Source organism: Leptidea sinapis, chromosome 25 (assembly GCF_905404315.1).
Source record: "Leptidea sinapis chromosome 25, ilLepSina1.1, whole genome shotgun sequence".
NCBI classification, from domain to species: domain Eukaryota; kingdom Metazoa; phylum Arthropoda; class Insecta; order Lepidoptera; family Pieridae; genus Leptidea; species Leptidea sinapis.
Window position 1 is genome coordinate 8,898,932 of NC_066289.1, and position 18,025 is coordinate 8,916,956.

The window sequence follows — 18,025 nt, forward strand, 5'->3', positions numbered from 1 at the left end:
CGTATCCGAGGTTCTCGAGGGTGCAGATAACGATTTTGTGATCATTTATCGAACCCAATATGGCCGCCGCTCAAAAGTATGATAACTACATTATGGGTATCGTATCCGAGGTTCTCGAGGGTGCTGAGAACGATTTTGTGATCATTTTTCAAATCCAAGACGGCCGCCGCACAAAATTATGATTTCAGCAATATGGATATCGTGTCCGAGGTTCTCGAGGGTGCAGAGAACAATTCTGTGATCATTTTTGAAATCCAAGAGGGCTGCCGCACATAATTATATTTTCAGCAATATGGATATCGTGTCCGAGGTTCTCGAGGGTGCAGAGAACGACTTTGTGATCATATTTGAAAACCAAGATGGCCGCCGCACAAAATTATGATTCCAGCAATATGGATATCGTTCCCGAGGTTCTCGAGGGAACTGAGAACGATTTTGTGATCATTTTTCAAATCCAAGACGGCCGCCGTGCAAGATTATGATCACAAAAATATGGGTATCGTATCCGAGGTTCTCGAGGGTGCAAAGAACGATTTGGTGATCATTTTTCGAATCCAAGATGGCCGCCGCTCAATAGTTTGATAACTACATTATGGGTATCGTATCCGAGGTTCTCGAGGGTGCTGAGAACGATTTTGTGATCATTTTTCAAATCCAAGATGGCCGCCGCACAAAATCATTATTTCAGCAATATTGATATCGTACCCGAGGTTCCCGAGGGTGCAGAGAACGATTTGATGATCATTTTTGAAATCCAAGAGGGCTGCGGCAAACAATTATGTTTTCAGCAATATGGATATCGTATCCGAGGTTCTCGAGGGTGCAGATAACGATTTTGTGATCATTTATCGAATCCAATATGGCCGCCGCTCAAAATTATGATAACTACGTTATGGATATCGTATCCGAGGTTCTCGAGTGTGTAGAGAACGATTTTGAGATCATTTTTCAAATCCAAGATGGCCACCGCTCAAAAGTATGATAACTACATTATGTGTATCGTATCAGAGGTTCTCGAGGGTGCTGAGATTGATTTTGTGATCATTTTTCAAATCCAAGATGGCCGCCGCACAAAATTATGATTTCAGCAATATGGATATCGTGTCTGTTCCTGTCGTCTCATCGTCGAAAGTGGGGGCTTGCGTTCGTGGCGGAGCGGCGCTCGCACCGAGGCCGACGGCGGAACCAGTCACCTTAAGAACTTACATGCATTAACGATAGCATTATATTAACTTACATGTTATATATATATTAATTACGGAATACAGTCCTTTTGTGAAACAAGGTATTTTAATTCAAGACCACCAGAAGCCACAACTGGAGCTTGATATTCAACATGTCCGAGGTTCTCGAGGGTGCAGAGAACAATTCTGTGATCATTATTGAAATCCAAGAGGGCTGCCGCACACAATTATATTTTCAGCAATATGGATATCGTGTCCGAGGTTCTCGAGGGTGCAGATAACGATTTTGTGATCATTTTTCAAATCGAATATTGCCGCCGCACAAAAGTATGATAACTACATTATGGGTATCGTATCCGAGGTTCTCGAGGGTGCAGATAACGATTTTGTGATGATTTTTGCATGATACATAACGATTTGGTGATCATTTTTGAAATTTAAGATGGCCGCCGCTCAAAAGTATGATAACTACATTATGGGTATCGTATCAAAGGTTTTCGAGGGTGCAGAGAACAATTTTGTGATGATTTTTCGAATCCAAGATGGCCGCCGCTCAAAAGTATGATTACTAAATTATGGGTTTCGTATCCGAGGTTCTCGAGGGTGCAGAGAACGATTTTGTGATCATTTTTCAAATCCAAGATGGCCGCCGCTCAAAAGTATGATAACTACATTATGGGTATCGTATCCGAGGTTCTCGAAGGTGCTGAGAACGATTTTGTGATCATTTTTCGAATCCAAGATGACCGCCGCTCAAAAGTATGATAACTACATTATGGGTATCGTATCAAAGGTTTTCGAGGGTGCAGAGAACAATTTTGTGATGATTTTTCGAATCCAAGATGGCCGCCGCTCAAAAGTATGATTACTAAATTATGGGTTTCGCATCCTAGGTTCTCGAGGGTGCAGAGAACGATTTTGTGATCATTTTTCAAATCCAAGATGGCCGCCGCTCAAAAGTATGATAACTACATTATGGGTATCGTATCCGAGGTTCTCGAAGGTGCTGAGAACGATTTGGGATCATTTTTAAATCCGAGATGGCCGCCGCTTAATAGTATGATAACTACATTATGGGTATCGATTCCGAGGTTCTCGAGAGTGCACAGAACGATTTTGCGATCATTTTTGAAATCCAAGATGGCCGCCGTAAAAAATTATGATTTCAGCAATATTGATATCGTACCCGAGGTTCTCGAGGGTGCAGAGAACGATTTGGTGATCATTTTTCAAATCCAAGATTGCCGCCGCGCAAAATTATGATTTAAGCAATATGGATATCGTGTCCGAGGTTGTCGAGGGTGCAGAGAACAATTCTGTGATCATTTTTGAAATCTAAGAGGGCTGCCGCAAACAATAATGTTTTCAGCAATATGGATATCGTGTCCGAGGTTTTTGAGGGTGCAGAAAACAATTTTGGGATCATTTTTAAATCCGAGATGGCCGCCGCTCAATAGTATGATAACTACATTATGGGTATCGTATCCGAGGTTCTTGAGGGTGCAGAGAACGATTTTGTGATCATTTTTCAAATCCAGATTGCTATGACATCGGCCCATGTCGTGCGGTGTGCCACAGGGGTCTGTTCTAGGACAACTCCTGTGGAACATGGGGTACGACTGGGTCCTTCGAGGGGATTTTCCCCCGGGGCTGGGGGTCATCTGCTATGCAGATGACACCTTGGTCACGGCCCGGGGGAAAAACTTTCAGGAGGCGGCGTGCCTGGCTACCAGAGGCGTCTCTCAAGTGGTCGGGCGCATCGAGGCGTTGGGCTTACGGTTGGCTTTGGATAAAACTGAGGCCCTTTTATTCCACGGGCCTCGTCGTGGTCCGCCACCCGGGGCCTCAATAGAGGTGATTTCGGTCCTCGTACCGGTTCAGGCCCACATAAAATATCTGGGCCTGATTCTTGACGGTAGATGGCTCTTCGACGAGCACTTCCGCCAGCTTTCACCAAGGCTGGTTGACGCTGCGTCCGCCCTTGGGCGACTTCTGTCCAATTTGGGCGGACCCAGCGGCGCTACGAGACGGCTATACACGGGGGTTGTTCGGTCAATGGCACTGTACGGTGCACCGGTGTGGGCGGCGGCTCTAACCGCCCAGAATAGGGCGCGCCTATGGCACCCTCAGCGGGTAATGGTGGTTAGAGTCATACGTGGTTACCGCACCGTGTCGACGATACGATTATTTATAATAGATTCCTTATAATATATAATATATAATAATAAAGTCCACCTAAGTATTTGTAATCCTTCACCCACGGTATGGGTGTTCCATACAATTTAATGACGTCGGTCGGTCTTTTTAGCGCGGATGCTATTCGCGTTACCGAAGAGTACCGCTGCACTCTTGGTGGGGTTCACTTCAATCCGCCATTTTCTGAACCAGTTGCCTAGTTCATCGTCTACCTCAGGAGCGAGGGCTGGATGGGGAGCATCCAGAAAGCTAACCCGCTGTTCAGCCTTCCTGTCTGCCATACCATCGATGTCCTCACCCCTTTTATATCTGTACAGTTCTGCCGCCTCTCGTATCCTCAGATCGAGTGGCAAGATATCTGACAGGATCAGCGCCGCACTCAAACTGGCGGTTTTGTAGGTCCGGCTGATCTTCCGCTTGAACCCCCGCTGAACTGCGTCCAGCAACTTCCGCACTCCGACTTGATCTACGGCTGGGACCCAGACGCTTGAAGCGTAAAGTACGATTGGCTCCACAGCGGCGATCTAGATGGTCCTGACCACCTCTGGGTTCAGACCCCAGGTTGTCTTAGCCGCCCTTGACAATTGGCCGTTGCCTTTCGGCAAACGTCAATGACGTGCGGCTTAAAAGACAACCTGCTGTCAATTATAAGACCCAGGATCTTGGTTTCTGTGACCATCTTTATGCTTTCGCCGCCCATGGTGATCTGAATGGGTGTTAGTTTCAGTTTCTTGGTAATCACCATGGCGTTGGTTTTGTGTGGAGCAAATTGCAGCTTGTTGTCCAAGCCCCAGTCATAGACCCGCCGGAGGACGGAATTAGCGGTCCGCGCTATAGCCTCCGGAGAGGAGCCCGAGAAGACGAGCACTACGTCGTCGGCGAAGGCTTGTACGCGTAGGCCCTCTTCCTGGAGGGCACCCAGTAATGGATCGAGCAGGAGGTTCCAGAATATGGGCCCCCCAATCAATCCCTGAACGCACCCTTTGGTCGTGGGCCTCACGCACTCGGCGCCCGCGTATCATTGAGGTAGCTGCACATGGTGGAGTACAGGTTCCCGGGACACTTCCTGGCGGCCAGCTGATGTTTAATAGCCGGCCACCAGGCGCTGTCGAATGCCCCCTCTATGTCTAGAGACACCATCAAAACTACCCTCTTTGCTCTGACCTCAGCTCTGATATGCTCGATCAAGGCAAAGAGGGCATCTTCAGTGCTCCGCTGTGGCATAAAGCCGAATTGGCCCGGGTTAAGCGTCGGCAGTACGTGCCACTTTATCCGGCGTACCATCATCTTTTCCAAGGTCTTACCGTGGACTGACAAAAGTCCAATCGGACGGTAAGACTTTGGGTGATGGTAGTCGGATTTTCCCGGTTTGGGAAGTATCACGACTGCCGCACGCTTCCACGGCCTCGGGAAATATCCCACAGCGAGACACCTGTTGGCTATCTCTAGAAAGAGCCGCTCATCTGCCTCAATGCTCTTGGCACTGATGTCAGCTGTGAACGCGTCCGATCCAGGTGCTTTGCGAGCGCTGAAATCGTGAACCGCCTCCCTAAGTTCCGCAAGGGTGAAAATCGGATCGTCCTCTGTGCAGGATAACTCGCACAGAGGGCGGTCCGCCTCTCTCTTTATTGCGGAATGTCTGGGAGTGTCGTCCTCCACTCTATCGTCCGGGAAGAACGTAGCTGCAAGGAGTTTTGCACTTTGCTTGGGATCAAGAGTCACTCCGTCCGTCACAAGAAGTTTATCTTCTTGCTTTTTCGAGGTTTGACGGAGGACTCTGTAGATGCCGTCCCACAGGCTTTCGCCTGTTTGCGCTGTGCAGTACTCCTTCCAGCTATGGGTCTGTGCCGCTTGTGCGGCAGACTCATACTTTTCCCGGGCGTTGAGATACTGGCGGACGACGAATTCCCTCCTTATTGGGGCCGCGCAGCGGATGCGATTCTTCTTAGTAACCGCATCACGCTTCAGGGCCCGAAGTTCGGAGGTCATCCATGGAGGTTCATATTTCAACATTCGCGACAGCTTTGGGATTGCGACCTCACACGCTTGGCGAACCGCCTCCTGATATTCGAGGACAACATTTTCGATGTCCTCGGGGGCGGTTACGGCCGACACTCTTTCCACTCGGATCTGGCGCTTTTGGAGCTGTAAGATAAGTTCCTTTCGGAACTTATCCCAGTCTGCCTTGCGTGTATTATATATCCGATTGGTTGGTGCTGGGCCGGTTGCTTTTGCACGGCCAGCGCGGAGTCCTATCCTTATAGCGTTGTGATCGGAACTGACCATCTCGGGGTTCACCCTCCAGGACTCCATCCTCGATAAGATACTTCGGCTGCACACCGTAATGTCGACTCTGCTTGTACAGAGCCGACCTCCCCGAACCACTTGGAATGTTGGTTCGGTACTGGTGTTGAGGATGTGCAGCTGGTTGTCGTCGAAGTATCCTGCCAATTCGGCTCCCCGGTGGTCCTCGTCTGCGCTGCCCCACCATGGGCTTCACGCATTGAAATCACCTCCGATCACAACACTCAAGGTTCCCAACTTGGATCTGACGCTGAACAGACGTTCCAGGTATGGATCCAAGGGTTTGTCCCCTTCCAGGTAAGCGGACACTATTCCAAGTGTCCTCTCAAATCATTCATCACTCAACAGTAATAAATAGATTTCACAACTTATCGACAATTTTCATAAATAAATCATTTTGAATTGTTGGCAACATTAATTTCCTTTCTAAGTCGATCCCAAAATCGCATTCTTTTCTCTTCTGGAACAGTTACCATCTTCAATTCTCGTGCTAAGTTCATTGCTCTTATGTTTGTGTCAGATTTTAAAGGGTCCCATTTCAGATTATCTAACTCGTAACCTCCTTTGTCACGACTAGGGTTCCTGAAAGTGTAAAATTTGAACGGATTACTTAAAAACCAGTCACGTGCGAATTGGAAAGCTATTTGTAAAGAGTACTATTGTGTTTCTTTCGTCATATTGAAATAAGAACGAAGTATTAAACTTATTGTTTACAATTTAGTTCATTTATTTGTACTCCGTGTATTAGTTTATCACTTGCTTTGGTGAATTAACAAGTATTCAGTTTGAGAATAATATTTCAAATCAGTTCAGGAATTACTTGATTAAATAATAAAAATAGGAATGAGAGCATCCTCCTTCTTGAAAACTGTTTAAAATATCAACCTAGTATTTGAATAGCGAATTGGGCGAAAATCTTTGCTAATTTAAAAACTAATTTAAAGAAGAATAATAGAAAAAAAATACTGACGTGTCTGGTTCCTCTAATTCCCCAATGATAAAATTGTTAGGACTATTTAAATATGAATTTTTAAGCCTTTTTGCGTATAATACTCAATTAAAGCAATATTAATCTTAGAAATAGGGTAATGATACAAATAATTTTCAAGCAACTATGTCAACATTTTGTCCATGATGTCTGTAAGTGCCTATTGTATATTTCAACTTTAATTTGTGACTCACCTATCATCAATCATATTATCAGGGAGAGTAGTCGATTCCAAAATATTGAATTTTAAGGATTTAAATAAGGATTCGTGAGATACTAACTTTTTATTTAAATCAGCTTTATTGATTCGTCGGTGTTGGTACGGACTTATGTTCATTAATTTTCCATTCGGAGGTCCTTCATCAGGGTAAGTGTTCACTACACTTCGTTCGCGGTAAAGTCCCGGTCTAGCACTACGAAATTACGCTCATAGTACGCGAATGAATTGTAGTGAGTTGACTCACCTTGATGAAGGATAAAATATAAATAAAAACTACAAAAATTACAGTGGTAACAAACAAAAATATATATTAAAGGAAAAAAATATTCTTACCCATTCTTAACAAAATTAGCAAACAATTCAACAATTTTCCCAATGAACTCCTTTTCGTTTGATTGGGCGTCGCTATAGGCGCTGTAAAGCGATTTACATCTGAATAAATAACATATTTCATCATTCTCAGTCGCTCCTGTCCAATTTAAATTGGGTACTGAGTTTCGCCAGCCAATATTGAAGGAGCCCTTGAACGCAAATCTATACAAATATACCGGAGAGCTTGAAATCCCGCATTGTAAAACCGCTTGACGAAGCAACGAGTACGTTTGAATGTCTGAAATATATTTTGCATACCGCCTCAAACTTCGCTCCGTTATTGTGCCATTCAAGAAATAGAACCCCATTATTTGTCGCTGTATATTTTTATAGCTCTTCGATTCATATTCATAAGTCTGTCCTTCGAACGGTAGCACGTATTGGAAATTGTAATTTAGATAACTCAAGAGATTCCTATTGTGGGCTATACCTTTTAACCTAAACAATGATTCAAGATTTGTATAACCCAGTATTGCTGGAATATTGTTTACGCATTTTGTTTCATACAATTCTAAAGGTGGCTGTCTCATGAATGGATCTTTGGAAGTAATCTCAAGAGAGCAGCTGAACGAATTAATCAGTCTTTGATTATCTCTTACTTCAGTACTGTCGAAAAGTCCTCGAGATACTGAAAGCAATTTATCAGTTGTACAATTACTGAGGATTTCGTACAACGATCTTCTATTGAATGTTTTGTATTGACTTTGCAGTTTGTTAAGAACTTTATTAGTTGCTTTTAAGTGTTCTTTATTATAATTGCTTGGAGACAATGCACTGCCACTTAAAACAATAAATCCTGAACATAAGCTTTTGCCATAGGAGAGACTAACATTGATGCTACTGTTGTTGCAGCTGTTCCTGATCCGGCAGCTGTAATTCTTTCAGGGTCACCATTAAACAGCTTGATATTATTTTTAACCCATTTGATAGCTGTTATGATGTCTTTTGCACCCATATTCCCCTCAGCAAAATCATCATCCGTATTCAAAAAACCAAATATTCTTGTTCTATAACCAGCTCTTACTACAATTACTTCTTCATCTATGAAGAAATCAGATCCATGGAAAGATGAATGTTCGTGGAACCAAATAAGAACAGGATATTGCTGTATTGGTCGTGTTATTGGCATAAATATTGTCAAATATAAACAATCTTCGGTATCCATTAAATGTGTCGAATCTGGTTCGTTGAATTTGTAGACTTTATTTGATTTCCAATCGTTTCTTATTAGTGGTGCCTGTACAGAATTTACTGTAATATTTTATCAATTTAAATACCTGTCTATGTTTACTTTTTAAAATGCATCCAAATTAATTACTTATTTAGATATTAAATGAAAAACCCTACGCAAATCTGGTGATGTTCTTTGCCTGTCTGGGTATGAGAAGAAATAAGATCAAAAGAATAAAACAGTACACACTTTTGAAGAGTCTTGTTTTCACAATTAAGGTTTCTTATGTAACTGTTTTTGGATTTATTTTATATTCAATTCCAAAGTCCATGGTTCTATTTAAATAAAACACTTTTTAAAGGATTAAGACGCGCGTAATTGTAACTGAGTTTTTAAATTAGATTTTGCGTTAAAGTTACATTTTTAATATTATTTTAGCTAACCCGACGTTTCTAGACCTTTCCAGATCACGTTTTCAAAGCGACTGCAGATGAATTTTCAATAGTTTCAATGAAAGTCGTGGTTCTAGTTAATCTGAATCAATACTTGCGTTCTAAAATGTTAAATTGAAATGGCCACATCTTGTGAAAGCTCCTTCAAGTATTTTTGATATCTTTTGAAATTTTGCACACACATGGTACGAAAAATGATAAAGGGTACTTTTTAACCCGAAAATAGGAGTTAAAATACTAATTGATATATAAAAGACTGGACGTTGAGTTTCTTGTATGTTCTTCACAAGAGCTCTCCTTTTTCCGAAAATATTTTGGTAGATACAATCTAAATTTAACATTTCAATCTTAATTTGATATTCAATTCAAATTTAATATTTATAATAATTAAATTAAATTATTTCATAATTAAATATTGCCTACCAAACCCTACGTTTTCCGGAACATGGTCGCCATTCGAGGACTTTACTGCCCCAACGGCCATCTGTCCGTCGAAATAGCACTTCAGTTTCGCAATCATTTGGGCTATGTCTGTGACTTGTTCTCCTACGGATCTCCTGATTTCTGATTCGATCTAACAGGGAAACTCCGAGCATAGCCCTCTCAATTACCCTCTGAGCGACTATGAGCTTCTCATCAGTCCCATAGTTAGCGACTACGTCTGCGTGCCGGAGGGCAACACACTGGTTAGAAACTTTCGTCTTTAGACAATGTGATATATGGAGCGAGAAGATTTTATAGAACTTCCCGAACTTTGCCCATCAGGGATGGATTCGACGAGTGACCTCTTTCCCGAAATTGGACCTGCCCAACTATATTGTCTGTCCAAGGGAGATACTCGTCAACAATTTCGAGAGTTCAGTTCCCAACTGCTACGGAACTAGGTGCATCATGGACATTAGACATGATGATCTTCGTCTTGTCCATGTTCATTTTGAGACTTACTCCTTTTGAAGCTGTATAAAATTTGAGGGCTTATAATAATCATAATAACGATCGGCGAAAAAATCAAATTGTAAGCCCACGGACTAGTAAAAAAATAAGGACTCCGTGTCACCTTAAATAATAGTGTAGCACCAAAAGAAGCCGATAACGTGTAAATACATAGCCCCACGCACACACTTACACAACTATCGGCCGATAGGCGGCCATTATTAGAATTGTCATCGTCTGTAACAGATCAGTTTAGTCTCAATAAAATATTTAAAAAAATGCCGTCGTGCGTTGTGAAAAAGTGTAAAAACGATACTACATAAGTATTTGTGGCCACATATGATTATTTAAGGGAGAAGCAATTGTGTAACTAGTATCCCCCGTAAGCGCACACACACTAGCATAACGGTGCTTCACTTGCCAATAACACGGCGCAGAGTCCTTCTTTTTTTACTCGTCCGTGTTTTGAAGTAAGGTGATAATTTATTGTTAACAAGATACATACGACACCTTAAATCTTAATTTCTTCACCGGTGTCTCTGCATACGGTATTCTATAAAACGCGACGTACGGTTTACTTTTGAATACTGTTACGTAATGTTTCCCAATTAAAATACTGTCATTATAATAACTTAACTTTAACGAATTACAACACTCGAGAATAATGGAAATGGTGAATGACGTTAAAACGTACATTATTGCTGTCGTTAATGTATACACTTACTGAATTGTGATAATTTTATTGAAATAATTAAAAGCGTGAATGTTTATATTATGAACTGCAACGCAACTCGTAACCTTGGCGGGTTTTATAGATTCTGTTCTGTTTTTAGATGCGGTTTATTTTGCATTTGAATTATATTAATTCTGTAACATTTATTGAAGTAGGCCTTACTTTGCGGAAATCCATAACTATCCAAATGTTTTAAGTTTTCTTAAGTGTTAATTCCGCCAATATTTGTCTTTAAACAATTCGACACGTTGTGTTTCGCCTCTATACGAGGCATCCTCAGGACACGTTGACTCGCCAAACTCTGACACGAGACTCTAGTGAATTTCACTGGGCAAATGAAACTTGACAACTTATGTCTCAAGGTGACGAGCGCAGTTGCCGCTCAGAATTTTTGGGTTTTTCAATAATCCTGAGTGGTACTACATTGTAATGAGCAGGTCGTATCGATTACCATTAGCTGAACGTCCTGCTCGTCTCGTCCCTTATCTTCATAAATATAAAAAAATGCTCTTTTCTTGCTGGCCCCTAAGTCGTATCGGTTCTGGAAAACAGCAGCCAGTAATTGATTCGACAAAGTGTCGGCACAATCTTAAAATGTTTTAGTATTTGTGAAGATCAATTTTTTTACTAATCTGATAGGCTAGACCCACGTACTTAGTAGGATGCTCTGCTTAGTATCATCTCCCCAATTTAAAACGAGCATTGAGTAAAGAATATATTAGAGTTTCACTACGATCTCTAAAAGTAGTTTGACGCTCATATAATTTTTGCTTGCATGTGCAGAATTGTAATATTTTGCTCCGGGCTGTTTATTTCAATTCTATCTGTGTTGAGGTTTTTAACCATTGTTTTGAGAAAAACTGATGAGACGAGACGTTCGCCTATTCGTATGTGATATGTCCTGCCATTGCATTGTAGTGCAGCTCAGGATTGTTGAAAAACACAAAAAACAGAGCGGCACAAAAACGTTCTATACACAAGAACATATGATTCGCATCCTGGTGTCTGAATGGCAAAAGTGTGCTTAAAGACAATATAAGCAATGGTGTAACTAATGGTGCGACGGAGGCGGTCGTATACGAAAAGGTAGGTAAGAGAGGGATGGATATACAGAAGCAACCAGGTTAATTTAGTCAAGAATAGCTATATTCAACTTAAAATTAATTATACAACAGATATTATACTACAATAATTCAAGAGAATAAATCCCTAACAGGCCAGTGTCGGTGTATATGTCAACAGAGCTGTAGGTAGGTTTGTCAAATCATTCATCAGTGATAAATAGATTTTACAAGTTATTGTCAATTAATATAAATATATCATTTTGAATTGTTGGCAACATTAATTTCCTTTCTAAGTCGATCCCAAAATCGCATTCTTTTCTCTTCTGGAACAGTTACCATCTTCATTTCTCGTGCTAAGTTCATTGCTCTTATGTTTGTGTCAGATTTTTAAAGGGTCCCATTTCAGATTATCTAACTCGTAACCTCCTTTGTCACGACTAGGGTTCCTGAAAGTGTAAAATTTGAACGGATTACTTAAAAACCAGTCACGTGCGAATTGGAAAGCTATTTGTAAAGAGTACTATTGTGTTTCTTTCGTCATATTGAAATAAGAACGAAGTATTAAACTTATTGTTTACAATTTAGTTCATTTATTTGTACTCCGTGTATTAGTTTATCACTTGCTTTGGTGAATTAACAAGTATTCAGTTTAAAGAATAATATTTCAAATCAGTTCAGGAATTACTTGATAAAATAATAAAAATAGGAATGAGAGCATCCTCCTTCTTGAAAACTGTTTAAAATATCAACCTAGTATTTGAATAGCGAATTGGGCGAAAATCTTTGCTAATTTAAAAACTAATTTAAAGAAGAATAATAGAAAAAAAATACTGACGTGTCTGGTTCCTCTAATTCCCCAATGATAAAATTGTTAGGACTATTTAAATATGAATTTTTAAGCCTTTTTGCGTATTATACTCAATTAAAGCAATATTAATCTTAGAAATAGGGTAATGATACAAATAATTTTCAAGCAACTATGTCAACATTTTGTCCATGATGTCTGTAAGTGCCTATTGTATATTTCAACTTTAATTTGTGACTCACCTATCATCAATCATATTATCAGGGAGAGTAGTCGATTCCAAAATATTGAATTTTAAGGATTTAAATAAGGATTCGTGAGATACTAACTTTTTATTTAAATCAGCTTTATTGATTCGTCGGTGTTGGTACGGACTTATGTTCATTAATTTTCCATTCGGAGGTCCTTCATCAGGGTAAGTGTTCACTACACTTCGTTCGCGGTAAAGTCCCGGTCTAGCACTACGAAATTACGCTCATAGTACGCGAATGAATTGTAGTGAGTTGACTCACCTTGATGAAGGATAAAATATAAATAAAAACTACAAAAATTACAGTGGTAACAAACAAAAATATATATTAAAGGAAAAAAATATTCTTACCCATTCTTAACAAAATTAGCAAACAATTCAACAATTTTCCCAATGAACTCCTTTTCGTTTGATTGGGCGTCGCTATAGGCGCTGTAAAGCGATTTACATCTGAATAAATAACATATTTCATCATTCTCAGTCGCTCCTGTCCAATTTAAATTGGGTACTGAGTTTCGCCAGCCAATATTGAAGGAGCCCTTGAACGCAAATCTATACAAATATACCGGAGAGCTTGAAATCCCGCATTGTAAAACCGCTTGACGAAGCAACGAGTACGTTTGAATGTCTGAAATATATTTTGCATACCGCCTCAAACTTCGCTCCGTTATTGTGCCATTCAAGAAATAGAACCCCATTATTTGTCGCTGTATATTTTTATAGCTCTTCGATTCATATTCATAAGTCTGTCCTTCGAACGGTAGCACGTATTGGAAATTGTAATTTAGATAACTCAAGAGATTCCTATTGTGGGCTATACCTTTTAACCTAAACAATGATTCAAGATTTGTATAACCCAGTATTGCTGGAATATTGTTTACGCATTTTGTTTCATACAATTCTAAAGGTGGCTGTCTCATGAATGGATCTTTGGAAGTAATCTCAAGAGAGCAGCTGAACGAATTAATCAGTCTTTGATTATCTCTTACTTCAGTACTGTCGAAAAGTCCTCGAGATACTGAAAGCAATTTATCAGTTGTACAATTACTGAGGATTTCGTACAACGATCTTCTATTGAATGTTTTGTATTGACTTTGCAGTTTGTTAAGAACTTTATTAGTTGCTTTTAAGTGTTCTTTATTATAATTGCTTGGAGACAATGCACTGCCACTTAAAACAATAAATCCTGAACATAAGCTTTTGCCATAGGAGAGACTAACATTGATGCTACTGTTGTTGCAGCTGTTCCTGATCCGGCAGCTGTAATTCTTTCAGGGTCACCATTAAACAGCTTGATATTATTTTTAACCCATTTGATAGCTGTTATGATGTCTTTTGCACCCATATTCCCCTCAGCAAAATCATCATCCGTATTCAAAAAACCAAATATTCTTGTTCTATAACCAGCTCTTACTACAATTACTTCTTCATCTATGAAGAAATCAGATCCATGGAAAGATGAATGTTCGTGGAACCAAATAAGAACAGGATATTGCTGTATTGGTCGTGTTATTGGCATAAATATTGTCAAATATAAACAATCTTCGGTATCCATTAAATGTGTCGAATCTGGTTCGTTGAATTTGTAGACTTTATTTGATTTCCAATCGTTTCTTATTAGTGGTGCCTGTACAGAATTTACTGTAATATTTTATCAATTTAAATACCTGTCTATGTTTACTTTTTAAAATGCATCCAAATTAATTACTTATTTAGATATTAAATGAAAAACCCTACGCAAATCTGGTGATGTTCTTTGCCTGTCTGGGTATGAGAAGAAATAAGATCAAAAGAATAAAACAGTACACACTTTTGAAGAGTCTTGTTTTCACAATTAAGGTTTCTTATGTAACTGTTTTTGGATTTATTTTATATTCAATTCCAAAGTCCATGGTTCTATTTAAATAAAACACTTTTTAAAGGATTAAGACGCGCGTAATTGTAACTGAGTTTTTAAATTAGATTTTGCGTTAAAGTTACATTTTTAATATTATTTTAGCTAACCCGACGTTTCTAGACCTTTCCAGATCACGTTTTCAAAGCGACTGCAGATGAATTTTCAATAGTTTCAATGAAAGTCGTGGTTCTAGTTAATCTGAATCAATACTTGCGTTCTAAAATGTTAAATTGAAATGGCCACATCTTGTGAAAGCTCCTTCAAGTATTTTTGATATCTTTTGAAATTTTGCACACACATGGTACGAAAAATGATAAAGGGTACTTTTTAACCCGAAAATAGGAGTTAAAATACTAATTGATATATAAAAGACTGGACGTTGAGTTTCTTGTATGTTCTTCACAAGAGCTCTCCTTTTTCCGAAAATATTTTGGTAGATACAATCTAAATTTAACATTTCAATCTTAATTTGATATTCAATTCAAATTTAATATTTATAATAATTAAATTAAATTATTTCATAATTAAATATTGCCTACCAAACCCTACGTTTTCCGGAACATGGTCGCCATTCGAGGACTTTACTGCCCCAACGGCCATCTGTCCGTCGAAATAGCACTTCAGTTTCGCAATCATTTGGGCTATGTCTGTGACTTGTTCTCCTACGGATCTCCTGATTTCTGATTCGATCTAACAGGGAAACTCCGAGCATAGCCCTCTCAATTACCCTCTGAGCGACTATGAGCTTCTCATCAGTCCCATAGTTAGCGACTACGTCTGCGTGCCGGAGGGCAACACACTGGTTAGAAACTTTCGTCTTTAGACAATGTGATATATGGAGCGAGAAGATTTTATAGAACTTCCCGAACTTTGCCCATCAGGGATGGATTCGACGAGTGACCTCTTTCCCGAAATTGGACCTGCCCAACTATATTGTCTGTCCAAGGGAGATACTCGTCAACAATTTCGAGAGTTCAGTTCCCAACTGCTACGGAACTAGGTGCATCATGGACATTAGACATGATGATCTTCGTCTTGTCCATGTTCATTTTGAGACTTACTCCTTTTGAAGCTGTATAAAATTTGAGGGCTTATAATAATCATAATAACGATCGGCGAAAAAATCAAATTGTAAGCCCACGGACTAGTAAAAAAATAAGGACTCCGTGTCACCTTAAATAATAGTGTAGCACCAAAAGAAGCCGATAACGTGTAAATACATAGCCCCACGCACACACTTACACAACTATCGGCCGATAGGCGGCCATTATTAGAATTGTCATCGTCTGTAACAGATCAGTTTAGTCTCAATAAAATATTTAAAAAAATGCCGTCGTGCGTTGTGAAAAAGTGTAAAAACGATACTACATAAGTATTTGTGGCCACATATGATTATTTAAGGGAGAAGCAATTGTGTAACTAGTATCCCCCGTAAGCGCACACACACTAGCATAACGGTGCTTCACTTGCCAATAACACGGCGCAGAGTCCTTCTTTTTTTACTCGTCCGTGTTTTGAAGTAAGGTGATAATTTATTGTTAACAAGATACATACGACACCTTAAATCTTAATTTCTTCACCGGTGTCTCTGCATACGGTATTCTATAAAACGCGACGTACGGTTTACTTTTGAATACTGTTACGTAATGTTTCCCAATTAAAATACTGTCATTATAATAATTTAACTTTAACGAATTACAACACTCGAGAATAATGGAAATGGTGAATGACGTTAAAACGTACATTATTGCTGTCGTTAATGTATACACATACTGAATTGTGATAATATTATTGAAATAATTAAAAGCGTGAATGTTTATATTATGAACTGTAACGCAACTCGTAACCTTGGCGGGTTTTATAGATTCTGTTCTGTTTTTAGATGCGGTTTATTTTGCATTTGAATTATATTAATTCTGTAACATTTATTGAAGTAGGCCTTACTTTGCGAAAATAACTATCCAAATGTTTTAAGTTTTCTTAAGTGTTAATTCCGCCAATATTTGTCTTTAAACTATCCGACACGTTGTGTTTCGCCTCTATACGAGGCATCCTCAGGACATGTTGACTCGCCAAACTCTGACACGAGACTCTAGTGAATTTCACTGGGCAAATGAAACTTGACAACTTATGTCTCAAGGTGACGAGCGCAGTTGCCGCTCAGAATTTTTGGGTTTTTCAATAATCTTGAGTGGCACTACATTGTAATGGGCAGGTCGTATCGATTACCATTAGCTGAACGTCCTGCTCGTCTCGTCCCTTATCTTCATAAATATAAAAAAATGCTCTTTTCTTGCTGGCCCCTAAGTCGTATCGGTTCTGGAAAACAGCAGCCAGTAATTGATTCGACAAAGTGTCGGCACAATCTTAAAATGTTTTAGTATTTGTGAAGATCAATTTTTTTACTAATCTGATAGGCTAGACCCACGTACTTAGTAGGATGCTCTGCTTAGTATCATCTCCCCAATTTAAAACGAGCATTGAGTAAAGAATATATTAGAGTTTCACTACGATCTCTAAAAGTAGTTTGACGCTCATATAATTTTTGCTTGCATGTGCAGAATTGTAATATTTTGCTGCGGGTTATTTATTTCAATTTTATCTGTGTTGAGGTTTTTAACCATTGTTTTGAGAAAAACTGATGAGACGAGACGTTCGCCTATTCGTATGTGATATGCCCTGCCATTGCATTGTAGTGCAGCTCAGGATTGTTGAAAAACACAAAAAACAGAGCGGCACAAAAACGTTCTATACACAAGAACATATGATTCGCATCCTGGTGTCTGAATGGCAAAAGTGTGCTTAAAGACAATATAAGCAATGGTGTAACTAATGGTGCGACGGAGGCGGTCGTATACGAAAAGGTAGGTAAGAGAGGGATGGATATACAGAAGGAACCAGGTTAATTTAGTCAAGAATAGCTATATTCAACTTAAAATTAATTATACAACAGATATTATACTACAATAATTCAAGAGAATAAATCCCTAACAGGCCAGTGTCGGTGTATATGTCAACAGAGCTGTAGGTAGGTTTGTCAAATCATTCATCAGTGATAAATAGATTTTACAAGTTATTGTCAATTAATATAAATATATCATTTTGAATTGTTGGCAACATTAATTTCCTTTCTAAGTCGATCCCAAAATCGCATTCTTTTCCCTTCTGGAACAGTTACCATCTTCAATTCTCGTGCTAAGTTCATTGCTCTTATGTTTGTGTCAGATTTTAAAGGGTCCCATTTCAGATTATCTAACTCGTAACCTCCTTTGTCACGACTAGGGTTCCTGAAAGTGTAAAATTTGAACGGATTACTTAAAAACCAGTCACGTGCGAATTGGAAAGCTATTTGTAAAGAGTACTATTGTGTTTCTTTCGTCATATTGAAATAAGAACGAAGTATTAAACTTATTGTTTACAATTTAGTTCATTTATTTGTACTCCGTGTATTAGTTT

At 39.4% G+C, this 18,025-nt stretch overlaps 2 protein-coding genes across 8 annotated transcripts in view; one reads left to right on the forward strand and one right to left on the reverse strand.

Moving 5' to 3' along the window:
* Positions 1-5,975: 5,975 nt before the first annotated feature.
* The window catches only part of LOC126972010 (juvenile hormone esterase-like), a 38,063-nt gene continuing 26,013 nt past the window's right edge, over positions 5,976-18,025 (reverse strand). For 2 of the 6 annotated variants that reach the window (XR_007731026.1, XM_050818555.1), the window contains exon 2: positions 11,775-12,063. Coding sequence is in view for 3 of the 6 variants with exons in the window: in XM_050818555.1 (XP_050674512.1) it covers positions 11,997-12,063 (67 nt within the window). In the remaining 3 variants the exon portion in view is untranslated. Of the gene's footprint in view, positions 6,267-7,225; positions 7,711-11,774; positions 12,064-13,023; positions 13,509-17,568; positions 17,857-18,025 lie in introns of those variants that run through there. The other 4 variants (XR_007731024.1, XR_007731022.1, XM_050818551.1 and 1 more) reach the window with 4 other exon arrangements.
* LOC126972008 (juvenile hormone esterase-like) overlaps positions 6,758-18,025 on the forward strand; it is a 44,646-nt gene continuing 33,378 nt past the window's right edge. The window contains exons 1-2 of one of the 2 annotated variants that reach the window (XM_050818542.1): positions 11,323-11,387; positions 17,182-17,433. Coding sequence is in view for 1 of the 2 variants with exons in the window: in XM_050818537.1 (XP_050674494.1) it covers positions 6,773-6,824 (52 nt within the window). In the remaining variant the exon portion in view is untranslated. Of the gene's footprint in view, positions 6,825-11,322; positions 11,388-17,181; positions 17,434-18,025 lie in introns of those variants that run through there. The other variant, XM_050818537.1, reaches the window with a different exon arrangement.